This window comes from Trachypithecus francoisi, unplaced genomic scaffold, assembly GCF_009764315.1.
Source record: "Trachypithecus francoisi isolate TF-2019V2 unplaced genomic scaffold, Tfra_2.0 Lachesis_group7, whole genome shotgun sequence".
NCBI lineage: Eukaryota > Metazoa > Chordata > Mammalia > Primates > Cercopithecidae > Trachypithecus > Trachypithecus francoisi.
Window position 1 is genome coordinate 73,824,524 of NW_022681472.1, and position 25,423 is coordinate 73,849,946.

At 37.2% G+C, this 25,423-nt stretch overlaps 1 protein-coding gene across 1 annotated transcript in view; it reads left to right on the forward strand.

Annotated features, from left to right (window-relative positions):
• Positions 1-19,809, forward strand: part of COLEC10 (collectin subfamily member 10) — a 38,141-nt gene extending 18,332 nt beyond the window's left edge. The window contains exons 2-6 of the mRNA XM_033202964.1: positions 3,405-3,476; positions 4,880-4,951; positions 15,823-15,876; positions 17,261-17,356; positions 19,271-19,809. Coding sequence (XP_033058855.1) covers positions 3,405-3,476; positions 4,880-4,951; positions 15,823-15,876; positions 17,261-17,356; positions 19,271-19,662 — 686 coding nt within the window. The 3' untranslated portion in view covers positions 19,663-19,809. The remainder of the gene's footprint in view (positions 1-3,404; positions 3,477-4,879; positions 4,952-15,822; positions 15,877-17,260; positions 17,357-19,270) is intronic.
• Positions 19,810-25,423: the final 5,614 nt, after the last annotated feature.

Sequence of the window (25,423 nt, forward strand, 5' to 3'; positions counted from 1 at the left end):
TAGCTTTTCACTTAATTTTCAAATACAAGTGGCTATTTCTAAATGAAGTAAAATAGTCCAAATTGTCCTACTCATCTAATAAATATAAAAACAAACAACTGTGAGCCAGATGGGGGGGCCCTAGCCAAAGCTTGTTTTTACATCTCCCTTCTGTTCTCATTAAAGCAAGTACCAAAGATCAAACAAACCCAGGACCCACGCTGAAGGCTAGAACTCAAGTTGTTTGCTTCATCTCTGCCCGCAGCCTGCTTGGCCACCAGCCTGTAATGCAGTCACATGGGTCAAAGAATAATAAATAATCCTATTTCACCCTCCCAGATCTCCATCAATAGCCACCAGGGAGCAGTAGATGACTAAGTCACTCAACTGGCTGCCTCCAGTTAAGACACTTGCTTGAAAATGAATGGGAAAGCTTATAGAAGGGGAAGAAGGAAGGAGAAAGAATAATGGCACCAGTAAGTCACATCTGTGTGGCATTTTGATTCTCAAAGGGCTTCACATACATGCTTGTTTTTGATCTTGCCTTTTCATGAGCAGGACGCGCATCACTAGTCCCATTGTACAGAAGAGCAATCCAAGACCCAGAAATGCTAAGGCAGGAATTTGCTCTAAATCATCCAGCTTGTTCAGAACATGGGCTAGGAGGACAGATGACCCTGGTTTAAATCCTGGCTTTACCACTTATGAGCTATGTGACCTGGATGTTACTTAACCTCTCTGTGACCCCATTTCCTCTTCTGTAAAATGGAGCAAAGGATAGTACACATCTCAAAGCTTTGCTGTGGGAATCAAATGATAGATTGTAAGTCAAGTGCTGAGAACATTTTTGGCACAAAGTATTTGATAAACAGTATTATTATATTTGTAGAATGTCTTAGGGTTCACACAAAGTGTACTCAGTTCAACTACATTTATTAAACACCAGAGCCAGGCACTGTGCTAAATTCTGGAGATGCTAGAATAAATCACTTATGATACCACCATGCTTTGGGTCACAGGGAGATGTAAGAGATAAGTGGAGATACACCAACACGTTTGGTATAAAGTGTTATTTTATATTAGCCACAAAGGTAATTAGAGGGAGAATTTAACCCAGTCTGGGAGTGTTAGAAAGGACTTCCTGAAGGAAAATATTTTCTAGCTTTACCTTTGCTAAACACCCTCTGGGGAAAAAAAATGTAATTTTTGTCTATTCTATGAATGCATGAAAAAAAGCTCAGAAAAGTTAAAGGACTTCCCAAAGTCCCTCAGTGAATGGCGAAGTGTTGTCTCAGTTATGCTACCCTATCCCTATCCCAACGAAACACTTCCTGTGAATAAAGTCATTAAGGAATAAGTTGGGTTTTTTCTTTTCTCCCATTATCTTTCTTGTATAAAAGGAAACAAAAACTATCACTCTTTCTGCAACTCCCCTCTTCTCCCTGAAAAATTTGACAGAATGCCAAATTCTGTAAAATCCACTATCTGCTAAGAGTCACAGAACCTAGGCCAAAAGATACAACTGTGTACCATGAGGATTCTAGAGGGATAGAAATGTACATGTTGTTGAATCCTATTTGACTACTAAAAAGCTCTATGACAATAGGCAAGCAACTTAACCACATAGTCTCATCTTTTTTCATTCATAAAATAGAGCAATAAGAGTTTCCATCTCCTAGAATTGCTATGATGACTATATGTCAAGTCCTTAGCTTGTGCTTGACTGACTTTATAATTGCTCAATAGATATTCACTGTTAACTTTAGCTAGAAAAATGTCATCTACAGGAGGATCACTTGAGTTCAGAAGGTTGAGGCTGCAATGAGCTGTGTTCACACCACTGCACTCCAGCCTGGGTGACAAAGAAAGACACTGTCAGAAAGAAAGAGAGAAAGAAGGAAGGAATAGTGTGAAGGAAGGATAGTGGGAAGGAAAAAAGGAAGGAAGGAAGGGAGGGAGGTAGGGAGGGAGGGAGGGAGGAAAAGAAAAGGAAAAGAAAAGAAAAAGAAGAAAAATGTCATCTAGTTCACCTAATTCTCCCCTCTGGTCTGACCACAGATATCACCTGTGCATTCTTTTTTGAAAACCATCCTAGGAGGCATTTATAGCTTCCTTTGTGAAGTATTTCAATGTCTGATCAATCTCACAACCTGGAAATCCAACTCTTCCATACATTGTGCTTGCTTTCATTTAAAATCTCAACATTCTGCACTCAGAAAAAATAAAAATAAAAAGAGGGAAAATCTCTGGTGGTGTTTTTTTCCTGGATAAATCAATGAACAACACAAGTTTCTCACACTCAAATTGTCTAATCCCAAGAACTTCATTTTTGTCTTTAGATGGTTTTGTTTCTCCTCCTTTCCTCTGCTGATGGACAGGGCTTTTTCATGCCCTGAGATTGCTGTGGTGATAATGCAGGTGTCTGGTCATAATATCGTGTATGTTGTGCTCTTTGTTTTCAAAGCACATTCACATGCTCACCTTGTTGATCCTAAAGCAACTGAGTGAGGTGTGGAGAGCAGATACTATCCCCACATTTAGGAAAGGAAGCATAAAGGAAACAAAAACAGCAGCCATCATTGCTAAGCACTAATTGTATCCCAGGTGTTCTATGTCTATTGTCTCATTTGACCTACCTAAAAGCCCACTCCAGTAGGTGTTATTAGATCTATTTGCTGGAGAGAAAAGTGAATTCTGTGCTCAAATTTCTCCAGATAGTTTGTGGTGGAGCTGAGACTTGAGTCAAATCTGTCCTAGTCCAAAGTCAATAAACTCAATCACTGGCCTGTTGAAGATTTGTTCAACCCATCAGTGACTAACATGACATTAAAATCCAAGACCCCTGAGTCTCAGTCTGGGCATCGTTCATTAAACCATTCATTCAATCTTTAATTCTTCGAAGTGCTGGAGCTACAGTTGCCTATGATTAAGACTGTTGCCACTCACAGAAAACTGCTTTGTGGCTTCCCCATCCTAGTCTCCTGTTCTTAGCTTCCTAGGTCATGCCTACAATTTTGGAGTTCCCAAGCATGCAGTCAGAGAGTAATAAGTTATGTGTACCTCTGTGTGTGTGTGTGTGTGTGTGTGTGTGTGTGTAAGTTTTATGTTTATTGTCCATCAAGAATTTGCTAGAGTCTACAGCAAGAATAAAGATTTGTCAGGCCAAACATCTCAATTCGGCAACAAGGATATTTCTTCAAACATAGAGTTGGATGTGGAGAAAAGTAAAAAATAAAATATACTGGAAGTTTCTTCCTTTCACCTGAGTGTCAAGTCCATGTGAACATATGTCCATACCCACAGCTGGTTGTGAGGCAAGCACTGAGCTGAGGGAAGGAGTGTAACCATCTCCACCTTCCCCTGGGAGAATGTGGTCATGTAACTATTCGAGATGCTTCATTATGTCTCATTTTCTGTTTCAAAAGGAGATAATGGTGAAAAAGGAGATCCAGGAGAAGAGGGAAAGCATGGCAAAGTGGGACGCGTGGGGCCGAAAGGTAACTAAAATGATGTGAAACTGACATTTTAATATCATAATTGCTCTTCTTTCTCTCCTGGCCCTTGCCCTGGAAATTAGCAGCTCTCATAATGCCCTCTGCCCCAACAATGCCTGAAATATATTTCGCACATGAATTAACTCACCATCTGAATGCCCCTCTGAGATTACCTGTCAACAAGACTCTGAGTTTCTCAAGTTGCATTCTTAGGGCTGGCTGGTGTGGGACACTGGGAGCCCCAGGGAAAAGCAGTCTCTGAGAATATTAAGAAATGATGTGTTATAGAGCTGTGTTCATACCTGTGTCTGCCTTCTAAAGCTACTGCTAAGCAGCATTTTTTTTTAAGCTGGCGTAGAGTTTAAGGAGGAAGATAAAAAGAAACAAAAAGAGCTACCTGATTCATTGATCTATTCATCTTTCCCCAAGATCTCTTTATTTCTTTAATTTCCCCCCTGCCCCCCGCCCTTTTCATAATACAAAAGAATAACACAGTGGGGAAATGGTGGGGTATGGGAGAAGTGGGATTAAACATGAAGAGAGTAACACAGAGGTGATTCGGAAGTGTCTTCACTCACAAAGCTGGGCATTGGCCTTACCAAAATATAGCTTCTGGGTTGTGATGTGTTTGTGTGCACCTTCTGAACACTTAAAATATTTCTCGTCAACTGTGAAAAGAGGGCTGCCCTAGACCACTTATTTTTAAATCTTGAATAATTTAAAAGGAAGAGAGATTCACAGACCTGTAAGATCTCAATTTGGGAAATGCTGACTTAAACCTGTCTATAAATATGAATGTCAATTACAAAATTATTTTTAGAAAATAAAGATTTTTAATAGGCAATTTTTTTTTAGATCTTTATAAAAAGAAATAATATTGGAAGAGCTCAGTGATTCCTGACCGTAGTTTTTTGAAAGAAAATTCAGCAGGACCATGTCTGATGTTTCTTTGATCATTAGGTTTTATGACTGCACGTTCCCCGCCCTGTTTTTAAGTGGCACGATTGTCAAATCTTGTTTTAAAAGAGAGAAGAAATAGAATTCCAAAAGGAAGACAGAATGTAACTAAAGAAGAAAAAAACCAGAATTGAGTCAAGAATACTTTCACCCGGCCCTTCTCTAACCTTTCTTCTAAACATCCTCTGCCATAGTCCTTCCAGAAATACTACATCAGCAAGTATTTTAATATCATCATGTCCATAGTATATATTCATAGCACTCACATGTTAATTTTAATACATATACTATAAGTCTGTTAAACTAGACAATAGAGCACGGGATATATACTAGCTATCACTGGCAGAAGGATACACTTTTTGGTATTTCTTTCAAGTGAATATCACATTAGCCACGTTTCAAGGGAAGATAAAACCTTATGATAAAAAGATAACATGTTTGCTTTTCAGGAATTAAAGGAGAACTGGGTGATATAGGAGATCAGGGCAATATTGGCAAGACTGGGCCCATTGGCAAGAAGGGTAAGTTGCATCTTACTATTCTCCAGTTGCAATTCAAAGCAAATTGAGGCTGGGTGCAATGGCTCACACCTGTAATCCCAACACTGGGAGACCAAGATAGGAGGATACCTTGAAGCTAGGAATTCAAAATCAGTCTGGACAACAGAACAAGACCCAGTCTCTACAAAAGAAAAAAAAAATTAATTAGCTGGGCATGGTGGCACACAACCATAGTCCCAACTACATAGGAGGATCGTTTGAGCCCAGAAGTTTGAGTCTGCAGTGAACCATGATCACACCACTGCACTCCAGCCTGGGTGACAGAGTAAGACCCTGTCTCTAAAATAAATAAATAAATAAAGCAAATTAAGGATACCCTTAATTGTTTTAAGGTGTTTTGTATCATGAAAATGTCTCCTTTTTCTTCTTTTAAATTAATAATTCTGTCTTCATAGTTTTTCTCTTCCTTCCGTATATAAGCAATATATCTCACAGCTCAAAAAAAAAAATGAAACAAGATTTTGGAAACAGAATCAAGCATCAAGGTCTGATAGTCTTTATACTGAATAATCTCCTAGGATCTACTTGTTGGCTAAAAATCCTTGCTATGATCAAAATGATACACAATTATTAATAAAATACAAAGTACTCAGAGGACAGTAAAATTTTCTTTTTTAATCTGAGTGGATTAACCAAAAATTCTGTGCCTATGATCTATTAACAGGATAGAAACTTGGAGCATATATGTGGATACCCATTTGTTTTCAGTCATGTCCTGATTTTTTTTTTTTTTTTTTTTTTTTGAGATGGAGTCTCACTCTGTCACCCAGGCTGGAGTGCAGTGGTGGGATCTCGACTCATTGCAACCTCTGCCTCCCAGGTTCAAGCAATTCTCCTGCCTCAGCCTCCCAAGTAGCTGGGACTACAGGTGCCCACCACCATGCCCAGCTGTTTCTTTATATTTTTAGTAGAGACAGGGGTTTCACTGTGCTAGCCAAGATGGTCTCTATCTCCTGATCTCAAGTGATCTGCCCACCTCGGCCTCCCAAAATGCTGGGATTACAGGCATGAACCATCGCACCTGTCCCTGATCTTATACATCATTAAAGCCTGAATATTAGAAAACAGAGATAGTCACCTCTGTATTGTTTAAGCATTCCTTCCCTATCCTCATCTCACAAAGCCCCACAATGGTAGCAGGTTCTAATTGCTCCTGATATTCAATAATTTAAGCAAGCATTGTTTTACTTAGTTTAGAGATATAAAACTGAATGAACATATAATTTTATTCCAAGAGATTTCATAGACTATTCAGGAAGATAGAACTTTCTTAAAAAGAATTAGAGGCCCGGCACAGTGGCTCATGCCTGTAATCCCAACACTTTAGGAGGCTGAGACGGGTGGATCACCTGAGGTCAGGAGTTCAAGACCAGCATGGCCAAGATGGCAAAACCCCATCTCTACTAAAAATACAAAAATTAACTCAGTGTGGTGGTACATGGCTGTAATCCCAGCTACTCAGGAGGCTAAGGTACAAGAATCGCTTGAACCTGGGAGGCAGAGTTTGCATTCAGCCAAGATCATGTCACTGAACTCCAGCTTGGGAGATAGAGTGAGACTCCATCTCAAAGAAAAAAAAATAATTATAATACTGAATAATATGACTACTCCAGGACTCATATTGGAGAGTAAGGCAAGATTGATATGCAAAAGAACAGACATAGGTCTTGAAGAATAGTAACATTATGGAAATAGGCAAAAGGCACTAGAGAGAGATGCAAGAGATGCTTCTACAAAAAAAGATTAGGGGAAGTTCAGTCCCATGGGTAATATAATTTCTGTAGCCTTGATGTACCCTCCATCTTTTTGTAAATGCTTGAGCAGCTGCATAACTAAGCATGTGGCTTACTTGTCCAGCAGTATGTCCTTGCAGGCAGGTTGACAGACTGTAGTCTGAGCTTAGGCTGTGGCCTCTCTCTTCTCATCCTGTGGCTCAGTACTCCCTCTTTCTCCACTCTCCAACTCACTCATTTGAGATATTCCCTTCAGCCTGCATTCAGAGACAGGGATGAAAGGCAGTGCCACTGAAGAGAAATTGCTATGGGTGTTTCTGATCTGGTGGGTTATATTGTGTATTTCCCTGTGGTTGAAATCCTTATAGCTGGGGAAGAGCCATGTGAGCTTCCCATGGTTCAGAAGTCCTGCCGCAGTGTGTGTCTGTGATGGTTTTACCATGAAGAGTCCTCACGTGTTTCAGTCCTTCCCAAGACGCAGATAAAAGCCACAGCAATGGGTTCACATGGTCATATACCTCGATAAAATTTGTGAAGTAAGACAGATTCACCTCAAATGATTAAAATAGTGCTCCTTAACATTTTTTAAAGTTACTACTCCCCTAGCAAGGCTTTTAAGACATATTTCTTTTCTAATTGCCCTTCCCCATGAATTTTTAATACTACCCATGGATGATATATTTATTTAGGTATTCTGTGTAAGTTTGTGCTTCGTATATTTTTAAAAGTGTACAATTCCATCTCCTAAAAACTAACTTGTGCATCCTTAAGTGATATTGCCCATTGAAAAAGCACAGGTTAAGACTGCTCTCTCCTTCTGCTCCAGCTTCCCTCATCATCCTTCTTATACTGGGCAGTTTTGGAGTGGGTACAAGAATCTTGGGAGCTAGCTAAGAGGAGCTTGAGGGAGAAACGTTTAGTTTGGAGTTAATGAGATATCTTTACATAGTTTGATGTGACTTCCATTTATACTTATTGCTAGCAATTCCAGTGTAGAAATAGATTCCAAGAATACTCCTACCACTTACTATGCAGCTCTATCCAAAGCCAGGATGCAAAGTGCTGAGCCAGAGTTCAGATCATCATATCAATGTGTCCTGGGGCATGCAGCCCACGAAATGTGCAGGTTGTGGAAAAGAAGCAATGTTTGAAATATACAGGGCCAGAGCTAGTCTGTGGGAAAAAAAGTTTCCAAATCTAACAGCTTATATATGAAAACTACTTTATAGAGTATATTCTCAAGATTGACAATATTATTAATTGACATATATTACCAATAACAAGTTATAATGCTGAAAGAAAAATCTGACACTACTACTAATAAAGACAAAATTCAGACTTCTGCTATAGGCCATAAGGGATTTGCCTGCCTTACATTAATCCTTCTGCTAAGTGTGACTAGCTGGGTCCAAAAAAAAATTTAACTACATATTTGAAGGTATGACAATGCAACCAAAATGAATAGAACTTTAAAGGCCATGATCTGGAGGAGAAGGGAATCATACTAAGGCAAGTGATGCATTCTGTACTTCCTTCCTTCCAAGTCATTCACCAGTTCATAAGTGGGGCAGCCCTAAGTGGCTAAGAGGCTTGAGCAGAAAGTTACTGAAACAGGATTCATATTCAAGGCCTGTCAAAGAGGAGTGACCCAGGAAATGCCCCCATATTCCCAGTTAGAACTCCAGAAATACTACTTCAGAAAACACTTAATTAAACCTATACCTATTCATGTTTTTAAAAACTATTAGCAAATTAGAAATAAAAAGAAACATAATTTGTAAAGGAATACCAACAACAACAAAAATCTACTTAAAAATGATACTCCATAATAAAATACTGAACACTTATCTCCTGAGACTGGGAATTAAATTAGCATAGCCCTCTATCAGCAATTCTAATCAACATTATGCATGAGGTTCTAACCATAGCAAAAAATGAAAGAAAAAATCATAATAATTGAAAATAAAGGAATGTGAGCATTATTATTTGTGGAGAACATAATTGTATACTTAGAAAGTACAAAAGAATCTATAGATAATCTATTTGTATTGATACCTTTTTTAGATGGCTTGATATACAAAAATCAATTTTGTTTCTACATAGAAACAATTTAAAAAGAGACCATTTATAATAGTGTCAAAATAAGTAAATATGTAAAAATGAATCCAACAAAAGTTACAAGCCCTCCACAATAAACTCCACATAATGACAATGAAAGAAATTGAAGAATATCTAAGGTAATGAAGGTAAAACTATGTTAATGGGTTCAGAGACTCAATATTGTTGATCTGCCAGTTCTCTCCCAAATTGATCCATTGACTCAATGCTATCTCAATCAAAATCCCAGAAGTGGGCCAGGCGTGGTGGCTCATGCTTTTAATCCTATCACTTTTGGGGGCCAAGGCAGATGGATCACCTGAGGTCAGGAGTTTGAGACCAGCCTGGCCAACATGGTGAAACCCCATCTCTACTAAAAATACAAAAATTAGCCTGGTGTGATGGTGCATGCCTGTAATCTCAGCTACTTGGAAGGCTGAGGTGGGAGAATCACTTGAACCTGGCAGGCAGAGGTTGCAGTGAGCCGAGATCCCAGTACTGCACTCTAGCCTGGGCAACAGAGTGAGACTCTATCTCAAAAAAAAAAAAAAAATTCCTAGAAGTGTTCTTTTAGAAATTGATAAGCCAAATCAAAATGTATGTGTAAATGAAAATGACCAAGAATACCCAAGACAATCTTGAAAAAATGAAAAATAAAACAAAGGTAGAAGACTTAAATTACTGAGTTTGAGTTTATACATTGATTAGGAAACTGAATCATTAGAATAGTGTAATTTCATGAAGAGACAGACAAATGAATTAATAGGAAGAATCCAGAAACAGACTACCAAACTTGATTTATGCAAAGTTGATACTATTTTGTAATGGAAGTCACAAGCTAATCAATATATAGTACTGCGTTATTGGTTATTCATGTATAAAAATAATAATCTCGATCCCATACTTAACACTGTACCTAAAATCAATGGTTTATAGATCTAAATTTGGTGGTAAACCCAAATCTGAGAGACCTAAATTTGAAAGGTAAAGCAATAATGCCTCTGGAAGTTAATATAGAGGTCTATATTTTTGATCATATGGTAACCAATACATTTTTAAACAGGATATGACAAAGACTAACCAAGTAAGAAAAACTAACAAATTGAAGTCTGTCAAAATAAAGAACTTCTGGTCAGATGCAGTGGCTCACGCCTGTACTCCCAGCACTTTGGGAGGCCGAGGCAGGCAGGTCACCTGAGATCGGGAATTCGAGACCAGCCTAGCCAGCATGGCGAAACCCCATCTCTACTAAAAATGCAAAAATTAGCTGGGTATGGTGGCGTATGCCTGTAATTCCAGCTACTTGGGAGCCTGAGGTGGGAGAATCACTTGAACCAGGGAGGCAGAGATTGCAGTGAGCAAAGATCACGCTGCTGCACTCCAGCCTGGGCAACAGAGTGAGACTCCATCTCAAAAATAAAATAAAATAAAGAGCTTATATTCATTAAAAGATACTTCTCAGAGAACAAAAAGGGAAACCACAGAGTTGGCTATGTGCTACCTTTGTATTCAATAAAGGGCTTATATGTAAAACATACAAAGAGATTATACAAATCAGTGAGAAAAATAACTGACAACCCAAAAGAATAAAAAAGGTCAAAAGAATAGTCACTTAACAAAAGAACATATTCAGATGATCAATAAATATATTAAAAAGTGTCAACCTCATCAGGGTGATGGAAATTTGACTGAACTATGATAGTACTGCATATTAACCAAAATGGCTAAAATAAAAACAACTGACAATATCTAGTGTTGACAAGGATGTGGAACAACTGAAACTCTCATACTTTGCTTCACCATACGATGGAAATAAATATACTATTTCAATAGGCAAAAAAAGAATGAAGATGTGGACACAGTATTGGGGAAAATATTCTATACAGAAAAAACCTATATGCCAAATGGTTCTATTTATAGAAATTTCAACAACATGAAAAATTTATAGCTTGAAAACTTGTAACACAGTTCTAAGTCAGTATGGTGATCTTTAGAAAGGAGGACTATAATAATCTGCAGATGACACAAAAGCGGCTGCTTGAGGATCTTGGTATTGGTTATATGGGTATTTTATTCTGTACAAAGTCATCAAGCTGAATCTTTGTGTTGGCAAACTTATCTTTGTGGTTTTTTTCAGTAAGCAAAGTTTAATAAAATAATTTTTGGTTAACTGTGCTAAGGGAAAGATTATCATCTGACTACATTATCCCTCTATCATCTCTTAAAAATGATATTAGAAATTTGTGGACAGATAAAGTAGCAATATGAATGCAGCCAAACATACATAGCTAATAATTATGAATAGAAGCATTTTCAAGGCACAATAATTCATTTATTGATTAAAATATTATGATGTTTAGTGAATTTTGTAATGTGTCATTGGTCTACTTTTAAATTTAGTGATGTGTTTTTATTTCTTATGATAGATATTCATTTTTACAACCACTTTTCCATTTTTAATTTTATATCTTTTTTCAAAGAAGTCCCTTCAAATTGTATAAGCTTCAGATAAAATGCATCATGGATCTGTCCCTATCTGTATCAACTTCCTTAAACCAGTGATTAAAGAGATAGAAAGGTATAGCCAGAAAGTGGGATGTTGGACTTCAGAATTTTTGAGATGCAGCTGTGCTAAATGTGATTAAGATCTCATCTATGTCTTGTATTGCTCTGTGGAGATAGCAGAAGTGGAGGGAGAAGGTAAGTCGCTGCCATGAATAAGTCCAGAATTGAAGAATTTCTTTTTTAATGATCATTCTAGATTTTGCACTTCCCTGGATTTAGATGTGTAAGTCTTGATGGGATTCCATCTAGAAGAGTTAAAGCTAATGATCTTAAACACAGTCTTAATCCTTGAATACAATAAGACTACGTAACTTGGGAACATAGTAGATGATGAAGACAAGTAAGGCTCAAGAGTTTTTAGTATGACTAGCTGAGCCCCAAAGTGGATGAACATCCAGAAATGTTGAAAAAGTAATAGTGTGGAAATGATAGGGTTAACTAACCTTATTTACTTCATGCTAATTCCTCTGGTAAGGCTCAGGTATATAGCACCTAATACATACCTTTATCACTGTACTCACTGTCATATCTGATTAGCTTCTCTGTTTCCCCTCATAGACTCTGAACTTCTTAGGAGAACAAATGAGTGAAAAGTTCACTGGGTTTGTCTGTTTAAATAAAATAAGCTCTGTCGGGACCCTAGTATTTAACCCTAGCATTATTTATCTTAATGACTATTATATATTATAGACACTTTCTCGATGTTTGTTGCATTAAGCATGAAAAACTGCCTAATAAAACTTACTACTTTTTACAGTTTGTCTCTCTTTACTACTCCGTATTCCTATAAGTACCACTTTTCCTTAATATCGATTTCCACCATTAGCTACTGAGATTTTCTCCTCCTCTAGAGATATGCCATCAAATTTGTGAGCATGTCCTGGAATTTTTTAAAATGGAGATACAATGATCCAGCTTGCTTGGATTAATTTCATTTTTAATCTGTACTTCGAAATGTATTGTCCTCATTTTTATGATTGCCTTTCTAAATTTTTTACTGACTCAGATTAATCTCAACTTTCTAGGCTGACCTTAACGTTGTCACTTGCATGGATAGGGTAGCTTTCTAGATGTCAATATTTCATTTTAGGAATAAGAAATAATAGTGATTTAGTATAGGTAAATTCCATCTCATAGCAAAATAAATGCTTTTATTTAAGGTCAATAATCCATTTACGCTGAAAGCATTATGATTTTTTTGTTTGTTTGTTTGAATGTGTCCTCTAATTCTTCAACTTTCGGGCAGTTATTACAGACATGGTCCCACTCATGGACCAAAATCAGTTTTTTGGATGACTTTAAATCACAATTTATTTTGGTGAAGTAGATATTCTAAGCTCAAATGTTCCATAAGCTGGCTAAGTACTTGGCATGCATTCCTTTACCGTAACTCAAATTCAGGAAACAGAAGTTAACATTGGTTGAGCATTCTCTGTAAGTCAAGCCCAGTGCTGATCCCATTATAAGAAAACATTACTATACCTAATTTATTCTCCTTAATGATCTCATAATTTTAGGTGCTAATTATTTCTGCTTTTAAAATAAAGAAAAGGAGGCTTAGAGAAATTAAGTAACCTGTCCATGTGTAGCCGGTAAGTGGTAAAGCCAGGATTCAAACCCTGATTTTGGGGAGCCTTCGTGATCTTTCATTGCACCACACTGCTTTGGTGTTCCCATTTGTCATGAAATGAAAAGAATTCATGTCAAAATACTGAAAAGCAGTCACAGAGTTTACATCTTCTCAAAAAAAGAGGTCACATACCAATTCAAGAAACTGTTTTCTATATTATTAAGTTCTAGCTAAAGGCTACTGCTTCAGTGAAGTCTTCTCCACTCTGATCCACACCATCTTTTCTTTTTCTGAATTCCTGCCAGCCTTTTCATTTACTTCACTCTGTTAGTACATGATAGTGTCTCATCTCTTTGTTCTCTTATGTGTGTTTTGCTTTCCTTGAAACCCATCATTTGCCCAAGGCACCCGATTTATGCTTCTTTTATGTCCATTATAAAGCTTAGCCCAGAACTAGGATCATAGCATAACTGGAATCAACGTTCCATCTATGTTGAATTAAAAGGTATTCACATGCGCAGAAAAGATAATGTTTTAAAAAATCAAAACATTAAACCCATAGTCATACAATCTTTTAAGTGCATAATGTTTTTGATGGTGATGAGGACTGCTATTCTTTGCAAATTTTGATAACATTTTTCAAACACCTTGCTTTTTTTCATTAAACCACTAGTTAACTCATTTGGAAGCACCATGAAAGGGGAGTCAGAAATGGTTGGGCAGGAATACGAGCACTGCCATTTAATGGCTAGATGTCCTTGAGCAAGTTATTTTGCCTCTCTGATCCTCAATTTCTTCAAGTTGTAGAATAAAGACAATGATAACACTTAGTTCATAGGATTTAATGTGATAATATGTATAAGGTATCCAGAATAGTACTTGATGATTGATGGGTACTTAGTAAAATGTATATTCCCTTTCTTCCATTAATATCTCAAAATCTATTCTTATTTTTTCCAACTTATATATAAGAGAAGTAAGGAATTTGCAGGATATAACTAAGGTGTGAGCAGATTGATATTACTGAGTAGGGCATTTGACATATGTTCATGCCCAACTATATCCTCTGCTGTACCTTGAACCTGACCTTGTTCCCACTTTCATTCAGTTGCTGAAGCTTTTCATAGCAAAGCTCAAATGCTAAGCTTTCCTTTACCCTTCCACTAGAAGCACTGTCTCTTCTGCCTTCCTCTCAGAGTATGTTATCTCTCTGTTCAATGTCTTTCTCACAATATGTATCATGTTCCACTGGTATAGATTTCACCATTGTCTCGTTTCTTCCAAGTACAAGTTCCAAGCCTTCCTCTTGCATGTGTAAATTGTATTCTGGCCTTCAAGGACCCCCACCTTCTGTTTGGGGAGCACACAAATGACTGGCATCAACTCTGAAGAAAAGTGTCCACATGGCTCAGTTTAGAAGGCTCAGCAAATCCTTGGGGCCCCAGCAGGCATGCCTTCTTCTGAATGATAAGAGTAACTATGTAAGGAAAAGTACATATCAGACAATGATGAGAAAAGCCAATGAGTGTCCTCAGTGCATACAACATGGGACACCCTATGGATTTTAGAGTGGCTTTCACTTTTTCTCTGTTTCTGGTGAAAGATGAGGCTTGGCAGAACCTTAATACCAACTCCATTCCCTTTTGCATTGTCCCCCTGGGCCATATAACCAATTCTCTGACCACACCACATTCCTGTGAGGGTAAGCCCCATACACCTAGCCTAGGTGACCTTCATCCTGTATTTATCTCTCATGAGTTCTTTCTTATTCTTTTTTTCCAGATCACTATTGAAGTATAAACTCTATTTTACTTCTGTCAGGGTCTTCCCTTTTGATTCTCAAGAACCTCAGCCAAACATTTCTTCCTGAAAATCAAAAGCTTTTGCTTTCAATTATTGCGTCTGATGTGGGCCTCAAGAGCTTATTTTGAAGTTGAAAAAAAATTAACGTGTTTTATTCTTTCTCTCTGCTTTAAAAATCCTGCTTCTCTGAGAATTATTTTGTGGATACCTGCGAGTGAGAAAATAGTTACGTATAAAGAAGTACAGAGAGGGAAAGTACCAAGGTTGCTATTTCAGTATAATATATTTGACATGACTTTGCATTATTAGTATTTGCATACATCACTTCACTTCTAAAAATTGTAAACTCCTTCAAGTCATAGGTTGAAGTCATGTCTCTGTATATCCTTTCAAAGTACCCAGTCTTTTGTTTTTCATAGAGTAAGTAAATAGTAAATATTTGTCTAATTAAATTGAAAAAGTACAATACATATGTTTTTTGTTCTGTTTTGTTTTGTTTTGGAAATCCAAGGGCAAAGCCACTTGGAATAACTTGGGGCATAATAAGTCCAAAGACACTGCAGTGTGCTAACAAATTGATCGAGATTCACAAAACAATGATATTTTTAAAATTGAAAACATGCTGAGAATTGTATTAGCCTTGTTCAGAGGGCCACGTTATTAAAAAAGTATTAGTAGCATAGGTTACACAAATTCGAATGCTTCTCACAAACCCTGCTGGAATTCTATATTCAATCTAAATAAATTATGACTCATTTAATTAGTTGTGCCTGTGTAGCCAATTGAAAATCACATTATTTATAAAAACCAAGAGATATTAGAGATATTAGTTGTAGATATTGCAAATAAAATTTAAAACTGCTTTGACTCTAGATGTGAATTCACTCCTTTCTCCCTCCTTAACTTCCTCCCTCCCTCCTTCCTTCCTTCTGTCCTCCTTCCATTTCTTTCTTCCTTCCTTCTTTGTTTCCTCCTTCCTTCCCTGTTTCCTTCCTTCCTTCCTTATTTCCTTTCTTCTTTTATTTTAATTTAATTTTATTTTGGTTGCTATCGTTTTTATTCAGGTGACAAAGGGGAAAAAGGTTTGCTTGGAATACCTGGAGAAAAAGGCAAAGCAGGTATGATATGTTCAATGTTCTCTTTGATTTCTAGCATCATTCCAAATTTATTCATCTCAAAAATAAATATATTTTAAATGAAAATCAAGAGTTCTTTTAGTATGCTTAACCTTATTTTCCTCAGGCTAGAAGAAAGGGAAGAAGGGGACTTTCCTGTCTCCCTGCTGGGGACTTTCCAAGCCCTGGGGATGGGGATGATGGCACGTTTCATCCCTGCCATGCTTACTATAAGAAGAAAGCCCAGCCCATCAGGAAGCAGCCTAATTCTTCTGGGCCAAGAGGAAAAGCTGGCACTAGGCCCTGCCTCAGCATGCCACGCCTTGCCTTTCACTAGCATCTCAACCAAATACTGGCCATCAGAGTGCAGCAGCAGCCTGACCTGATGCAGACAGGCCCCTGGTTACGGTACATGCTTTCCATGGCCAGGGAGATTATCTAGGGTAATTCTCCTGGAGCTTTATTCCCAGTGCTTTACACAGGGAAAGAAAGATTGGTAATTTCAGTTGTTTTCTATTCACAGGGGTATTGAAGACAATTCTAAAAACTGTTTGACGTTCTTCATATTTCATATGAATATGGATAAATAAGGCCGTATGTTTTCCTTTGGCTAATAAAATTATTTTTAATTTTCAAGCTACCAAAGGAGAAAAAAATTGAAATGTTTATGTACAACAGCCATTAAATAGAAAAAGGGATTCATTTGAATTTTACATCAGTTTCCTTGTAATTCCCTCTCTGTCACAGCAATATTTGCTGGTTGTTGAAAAGGTAGGTGAGCAAAGAAGAATGAAAGACACATTAAAATCATAGTTAATCCACAAACTGGGCAGCTGGCTTTTACAAACTTAAGTCAAATCTATTTATACAATTTAAACTTTGTCCTTGAAACATGCAAGCTGTATTTTAAATGGATAATTAGAATTAACATTTAATTTAATCGTGAAAAGTTTCTTCTGTCTTGGAAAAACTGTCATCTAGTGAATAATGCAGTAACACAAGAGAACACTGGCAGGAAATATGTTTCAAGAAAGCTATAAAAAATTTATTCTGAGATTGGGCAGACACATTCTGTGTTCAACAAAGAAAATGCCAAATGGTCCAAAATGTGTATGCAGTGGTTTGTTGTATGTATTCTTCTTTTTAATAATCTAGTTTAGAATTGTCTTATAGTTCATTCAAAACATTTACAAAGATATTTTCGGAAATTCTAACAATAATGTAAATTGGAAACCCTATTTTAAATAAAAGGTTTAAAGTATAGCCATTCACAGATATGTAGAACCAGACTAGAAAACAATAGTGAATATTGGAAAGAGAGCAAATGTTCCTTTCCACTGGTCTGCATGTACTTCAACACGAATTCACAGTTTTTGTCATTTAAAAGGTACCGTCTGTGATTGTGGAAGATACCGGAAATTTGTTGGACAACTGGATATTAGTATTGCTCGGCTCAAGACATCTATGAAATTTGTCAAGAATGGTGAACATATTCTCTTTTGTGTTATGTATCTATTGATAAATCTCTATCAACACTACAATTCCAATACTCTTAGGTGGAAATATCTTGGGTTGGACAAAGGGCTATTGAGATAGTGTCACCAGCTTAAGGGTCTTCCAAATTGCTAATTATCCACTAAGACTCCCCCAGGATACCTCAAGTCCACTACATATATTTATATGTATGTGCATTGCTTATGGGAAGAGAAAGACTTTCTTAGGTGAGGGGAATGGAGAAAAGAGCAGAGTGTGGCAAGATATGCTGTAAGAATAAAAAGAGACAGTAAGAGTCAGACAGAACTAGCATCTCAGAAAACAGAGGTAATGATAACAATAGCTGCTTTCTTGAGTGCATGTAATAGTGCACAACTACTAGCATTATCTCACTGAGTTCTCATAGTTGTTTATGTAGTATGTAGATACTATGATCAAACTAAAGCTTAGAGGAAGTACCTTGCCCATGATACAGACCTAATGAGCAATAGAGTAGGAATGTATTACAAGCTTCTCTGACTCCTCTATCCACAATACAAACATTATGTGTTTATCTGTTTTGCAACTTCCAATACTGGTCATTTTTGTTATCTCTTGTCCATTTTTTTTAATAGTAGTTATCAGAAAAGCCCTTGAAGTGGAAAGGGCTTATGTATTTTCTTCTGAAATGGTATTAATAAGGTAACTATTATAATTACAGTTAAAATTGGTTTCTTTTTCATATACTTTCATTTATTGTAACTCAGCTATATTTGTTGTACATTGTTGGAATCACATAGATGCTGTCTCATGTTCATCCTCATCTTGTAACACTAGAGGCAAAGGAAATACTTGATATTAACTAACCACACTAATTATAACTCTAGTTATAATCTGTACTGAAGATTCTGTCTCTGATATGACTTAAACTGTCATGAATAAGACAGACCATACAGGGAGAACATAGAGTAATAGTTCTGAACATTTTAGTGGTCATAGATTTCTTTGTGAATTAAAGTTATGGATTCTAAAATGCATATGTAGAGGCCCCTGACACCCAAAACATACATGCCATATTATGAGTGAAGGGTGACTCTCAGTCTCCAGTTCTGTCCTGAAGCTAACTCAGTAGCTCAGTCTTCCTCTTGTACCTGGACAAATGAATATGGACAAACTCAATTCATGTACATGTTCACAGCGCAGGAATTTGGTCCAATGTGGACAAACATCTGTGTTATTCCTACATCATTTCAATAAGCATTTACCATTCCCATAAGTATTCCAGGCACTGAAGCTAAAGAGTGTCAAAGACATGGTCATTGTCCTTAAGACATTCACAGGTAAGTAGGAGAGAAATGCAGACAAACGATGAGACTAAAATGTGTTGAGTGCTAGAAGGAGGAAGTGAAAGGGGCAATGGAAACACGGGGAAGAGTGACTGCAATGTCTACACAAGCACATTGGAAAGACTTCTTATATGGGGATACATTTCCACTGAGATCTAAAGGATAAGTAGAAGTTTGCCAGGTAGGAAAGACTTTCTAGGCATAAAAGGCATGGAAGTACAAGAGAGAAGGATCTGCTTGTGTGGTCACAAGTAGAGCTAAAGCATCAACAATGTTGGGAAATACAGTATGAGATGGGCTGGCTGAAAGTTCACGTAACACGTCTTTGTCAACTTTGTGCTGGCCAGGTGTGTGAGAAGTTGAGGAGAAAAGGAAGGGAGAACAAACGGTAGATATTTGTTCTCTATTTGATAACTAGAGGTGGGGGTGATTAAATCTGTGACTACCTCAAAACAGGGCTTTGAAAAATAATTCTTGAATATTGAATAAATAAATGTAAATCTGGCAATATCATATAATTCTATTGCCTTTTATCTTTTTGAGATACATAATGATACTCCTTTTTTCTCTCCCTGCAGTGATAGCAGGGATTAGGGAAACTGAAGAGAAATTCTACTACATCGTGCAGGAAGAGAAGAACTACAGGGAATCCCTAACCCACTGCAGGATTCGGGGTGGAATGCTAGCCATGCCCAAGGATGAAGCTGCCAACACACTCATAGCTGACTATGTTGCCAAGAGTGGCTTCTTTCGGGTGTTCATTGGCGTGAATGACCTTGAAAGGGAGGGACAGTACATGTTCACAGACAACACTCCACTGCAGAACTATAGCAACTGGAATGAGGGGGAACCCAGCGACCCCTATGGTCATGAGGACTGTGTGGAGATGCTGAGCTCTGGCAGATGGAATGATACAGAGTGCCATCTTACCATGTACTTTGTCTGTGAGTTCATCAAGAAGAAAAAGTAACTTCCCTCATCCTACGTATTTGCTATTTTCCTGTGACCATCATTATAGTTATTATTATCCATCCTTTTTTTTCCTAATTATACTACATTTGATCTGAGTCAACACAGCTAGGAAATGCTAAACTAAGGTATGGAGCCTCCATCATCATGCTCTTTTGTGATGATTTTCATCTTTTCATACATGGTATGTTATTGACCTAGTAGCTCACCAGGTTACATGGGTCTTGAGAGAGAATTTTAATTACTAATTGTGCACAAGATGGATGGTTGTCTATATGTCAAATGAGTTGTTCTCTTGGTATTTGCTCTACCATTTCTCCCTAGAGCACTCTGTGTCTATCCCAGTGGATAACTGCCCAGTTTATTGGTGATGATTAGGAAGGTTATTGATGATTAGGCTAACCTGCCCTGGCCCAAAGCCAGACATGTAGAAGTGCTTTCTGCGAGAAATAATAAGATCTTTGAATCCAAGATGCCCAGATCTTTTACCAGTCACACCCTATGGCCATGGCTATACTTGGAAGTTCTCCTTGTTGGCACAGACATAGAAATACTTTAACCCCAAACCTTTATATGGGGGACTTCTAGCTTTGTGTCTTGTTTCAGACCATGTGGAATGATGAATACTGTTTTCGTGCTTCTGATCTACCAATTTCACTAACATATAACAAGTAGGTGCTTTGGACCCCTTTCTGTAGGCCCACACCTTAATCTCAGGCCCCTATATAGTCACACTCTGATGTAAGAAAAATGGAACTCTTGAAATCAAAAGGAAAAAAATGGGAAATTGTTCACAAACAATATTAGTTATAGTTCTCTTGCTAAATTACCACTGCTATTAACTTCATTTTTATTTATCTTAGGTTTACCTGCCTCAATTTTATTCACCTTAGGCATGGGGAATGAGGGAAGGAGTTTGTGAAGCCTTAAGAAAATTCTGGAAGCTTCAAAGTGCTACCAACATCATTTCCAGGCCCCCTCGTCCTTGCCTCTGACATATCACTCATGGTGACATTTCATGGGAGGCCTTTTACTCTTCATAAATATATGTGCTAAAAATCCTACTGGAGATGTCCCTTCTAATACTCTGACATCACAGAAACGTGTGAGGTACAGAATTTGGAACATGCCTAGAACTCACATTTACTGAGCTGGTAAAATTCTACCTTGAACTGTAGATGAAACCTCAAAGCAGCTTTCACTAGGAATTTAAAAATAAACAGTTCAAAGATGCTCTAGATCATCACCCTATAAACTGCTACTCCATTTCTGGTTTGTGACATATGATTAGACTGTTTCAAATGCTGGCAAAATGGTTAATGAAATAAGAGAAACAGATCAATAACATATGTTCACCTTAAACCATCTGTTCATGATTTCACCCACGACTAACTGGTTATGAGACAGGATTTAATTAGGTTATTTCTGTGGGTTGAACAAGGACCATAAACTCAGATCCTACAGGGGCCAGACAGATGACATATATAAATGAAGTGGAACAGGTGGGGACCCTAGTGCACTGAGCACAGCTTGCCCTTCCAAAGGAGCCAGCTGCTCCTCAGTGGCTGCTACTAGTGCTAGGAAGGACCCAATCTTGCTACATTTCAAGAGAAGTCAGAAAGCTGGGAGTTTGTAACATATGTTCATATTTTAAAATGTTGGCAACTAATTAATTTTTAACCCAAATTTTAAGTCATATGGGTTACAAATTAATATGAAAGATTAGAGGTCAAAAGTCTTCTAGCTAAAATTGTGATCATTTCATTTCTTCTGGAGGAAGGTTCAGAAGGTTCTAACCAAACAGAATGTCATTAGAATATGATGGCATCAAAGTCAAGATATCCCATTAATACCTTATTCAATTCAGCTTAATAGGAATTTGTTATATGTTTGACATTTATCAGGTTACTAGTTAAACTCTTTTGAGATGATAGCACGTGATATTTAAAGGCAGAAAGTTTAATACAAATTACAAAGCAGGACATCATATCAAAGCCAGTTTCCTTGGATAGAAAGCCATCCCAGATTATGAGGAATGAAAATCTAGAAACACCTGTAGGAAAAAAACTCATATGTAAGAAGAGAGGAAGGAGAGACATGCAGCAAATGTTGCCTATGGGCAGCTTCATGTTAAGGATCCATGTTCTGATTTGTTCTAAGCTCCCAAAGTATGAGTATTTATTGTGTGTACTGTAAGTGCTATTATTATTTACTGTGAATGTTATAATAATAGTTCTTTCAATGACTCATCTTTTCTGTGATGCTTCTAAGAGAAGATACCAGAACTTCAACCAATAAGGTATATCCTGCAATCTTGCCTGAAAGAAATTTTGAAGACACCACAAACTTAATTAAAATTATTATGAAAACTCAAATTTGTGAAGCACTTTGTGCTTTAAAAAATGCCTTCACATATCATTTTTCATTTGATTCTGATAAACTCTGTGAAGGACGAAAAACAGTCATTTTTACTGCCACTTCCCAATGATAATACTGAGGTCCAAGGAAGCTAAGCAATTTACCAAAATCAGCTCACATATAAAAGAAATTAATGCCATTAGCCTGCTGATTGAAACTGCCAATGCAGTGTCTTCTCCAATTTCTGTGCATTGCTTATGTACTGAATGGAAATTCATCCACAATGGTCTTGTTATAGCAGGGCTCAAACAACTTATCTGTACTACATTCCAAAGTTAATGATGAGGATTAATTAACAGAGATGCTGGATACAGCAACTTGCCTTACACATTTAGTGTTCACTGTTTTGTTTTTCAATTCACAAATGTCCACATAGGCATTACTGTTGAGGAGGTGACTTACAGCAGCCACAGTATAATTCTGTAGATAACTACAGATATATGGCAACCAAAACAGATATATAAAAATCAATTTTGTTAATCTTTTCAAAATACCAACTCCTGGATTCCTGGACTTTTTGATGGGTTTTTCATGTCTCTATCTCCTTCAATTCTGCTCTGATGTTAGTTATTTCTTGTCTTCTGCTAGCTTTTGAATTTGCTTGCTCTTGCTTCTCTAGTTCTTTTAATTGTGATGTTAGGGTGTCGATTTTAGATCTTTCCTGGTTTCTCCTGTTGGCATTTAGTTCTATAAATTTCCCTCTAAACACTGCTTTAGCTGTGTCCCAGAGATTTTGGTACATTGTGTCTTTGTTCTCATTGGTTTCAAAGAACTTATGTATTTCTGCCTTAATTTTGTTATTCACCCAGTAGTCAGTCATTCAGGAGCAGGTTGTTCAGTTTCCATGTAGTTGTGTGGTTTTGAGTGACTTTCTTAATCCTGAGTTCTAACTTGATTGCACTGTGGCCTGAGAGACTGTTTGTTATGATTTCCATTATTTTGCATTTGCTGAGGAGTGTTTTACTTCCAATTATGTGATCAATTTTAGAGTAAGTGCAATGTGGTGCTGAGAAGAATGTATATTCTGTTGATTTGGGGTGGAGAGTTCTGTAAATGTCTATTATATCCAATAACAAGTTCTGAAATTGAGGCAGTAATTAATAGCCTACCAACCAAAAAAATCCCAAGACTAGACAGATTCATAGCCAAATTCTACCAGAGGTACAAAGAGGAGCTAGTGCCATTCCTTCAGAAACTATTCCAAACAATAGAAAAAGAGGGCCCCCTTCCTAACTCATTTTATGAAGCCAGCATCATCCTGATACCAAAACCTGGCAGAGAAACAACAATAACAAAAATTTCAGGCCAATATAATTAATGAACATTGATGTGAAAATCCTCAATACAATATTGGCAAACCAAATTCAGCAGCACATTAGAAAGCTTATCCACCATGATCAAGTCAGGGTCATCCCTGGGATGCAAGGCTAGTTTAACATACACAAATCAATAAACATAGTCCATCACATAAACAGAACCAATAACAAAAACCACATGATTATCTCAACAGATGCAGAAAAGGCCTTTGATAAAATTCAACACCCCTTTATGCTAAAAACTCTCAATTAACTATTTATTGACGGAATATTTCTCAAAATAATAAAGCTGTTTATGACAAACTCACAGCCAATATCATACTGAATAGGCAAAAGCTGGAACCATTCCCTTTGAAAATGGGCACAAGACAAGGATGCCCTTTCTCACCACTCCTATTCAAAATAGTATTGGAAGTTTGGGCCAGAGCAATCAAGCAAAAGAAAGAAATAAAGGGCATTCGAATAGGTAGAGAGGACATCAAATTGTCTCTGTTTGTGATGACGTAATTGTATATTTAGAAAACTCAATGGTCTCAGCCCAAAATCTCCTTAAGCTGATAAGCAACTTCAGCAAAGTCTCGGGATACAAAATCAATGTGCAAAAATCACAAGCATTGCAATACACCAATAATAGACAGAGAGCCAAATCATGAGTGAACTTCCATTCACAATTGCTACAAAGAGAATAAAATACCTAGGAATCCAACTTACAAGGGATGTGAAGGACTTCTTCAAGCACAACTACAAACCACTGCTCAAGGAAATCAGAGAGGACACAAACAAATGGAAAAACGTTCCATGCTCGTGGATAGGAAGAATCAATATCGTGAAAGTGGCCATACTGCCCAAAGTAATTTATAGATTCAATACTATTCCCATCAAGCTACCACTGACTTTCTTCACAGAATTGGAAAAAACTACTTTAAAGTTCATATGGAACCAAAAAATAGCCCGTATAACCAAGAAAATCCTAAGCAAAAAGGAAAAAACTGGAGACATCACGCTACCTGAATTCACACTATTCTACAAACCTCCAGTAACCAAAATGGCACGGTGTTTGTACCAAAACAAGTATACAGACTAATGGAACAGAACAAAGGCCTCAGAAATAATGCTACACATCTACAACCATCTGATCTTTGACAAACCTGACAGAAGCAAGCAATGGGGAAAGGATTCCCTATTTTAAACATGGTGTTGGGAAAACTGGTTAGCCATATGCAGAAAAATAAAATTGGACCCCTTCCTTACACCTTATACAAAAATTAACTCAAAATGGATTAAAGACTTTAAACCTAACACCATAAAAACCCTAGAAGAAAACCTAGGCAATACCATTCAAGACATAGGCATGGGCAAAGACTTCATGACTAAAACACCAAAAGTAATGGCAACAAAAGCCGGAATTAACCAATGGGTTCTAATTAAACTAAAGAGCTTCTGCACAGCAAAAGAAACTATCATTAGAGTGAATAGGCAACCTACAGAATGGGAGAAAATTTTTGCAATCTACCCATCTGACAAAGGGTTAATATCTATATCTACAAGGAACTTAAATTTACAAGAACAAAAGCCCCATCAATAAGTGGGTGAAGGATATGAACAGACACTTCTTAAAAGAAGACATTTATGTGGTCAACAGATGTATGAAAAAAAGCTCATCATTACTGGTCATTAGAGAAACACAAGTCAAAACCACAATGAGATACCATCTCATGCCAGTTAGAATGGCAATCATTAAAAAGTCCGGAAACAACACATGCTGGAGAGGATGTGGAAAAATAGGAACGCTTTTACACTGTTGATGGGACTGTAAACCAGTTCAACCATTGTAGACGACAGTGTGGCGATTCCTCAAGGATCGAGAACCAGAAATACTATTTGATCCAGCAATCCCATTACTGGGTATATACCCAAAAGATTATAAATCATTCTACTATAAAGACACATGCAAATGTATGTTTATTGCAGCACTTTTCACAAGAGCAAAGACTTCGAACCAACTCAAATGCCCATCAATGATAGACT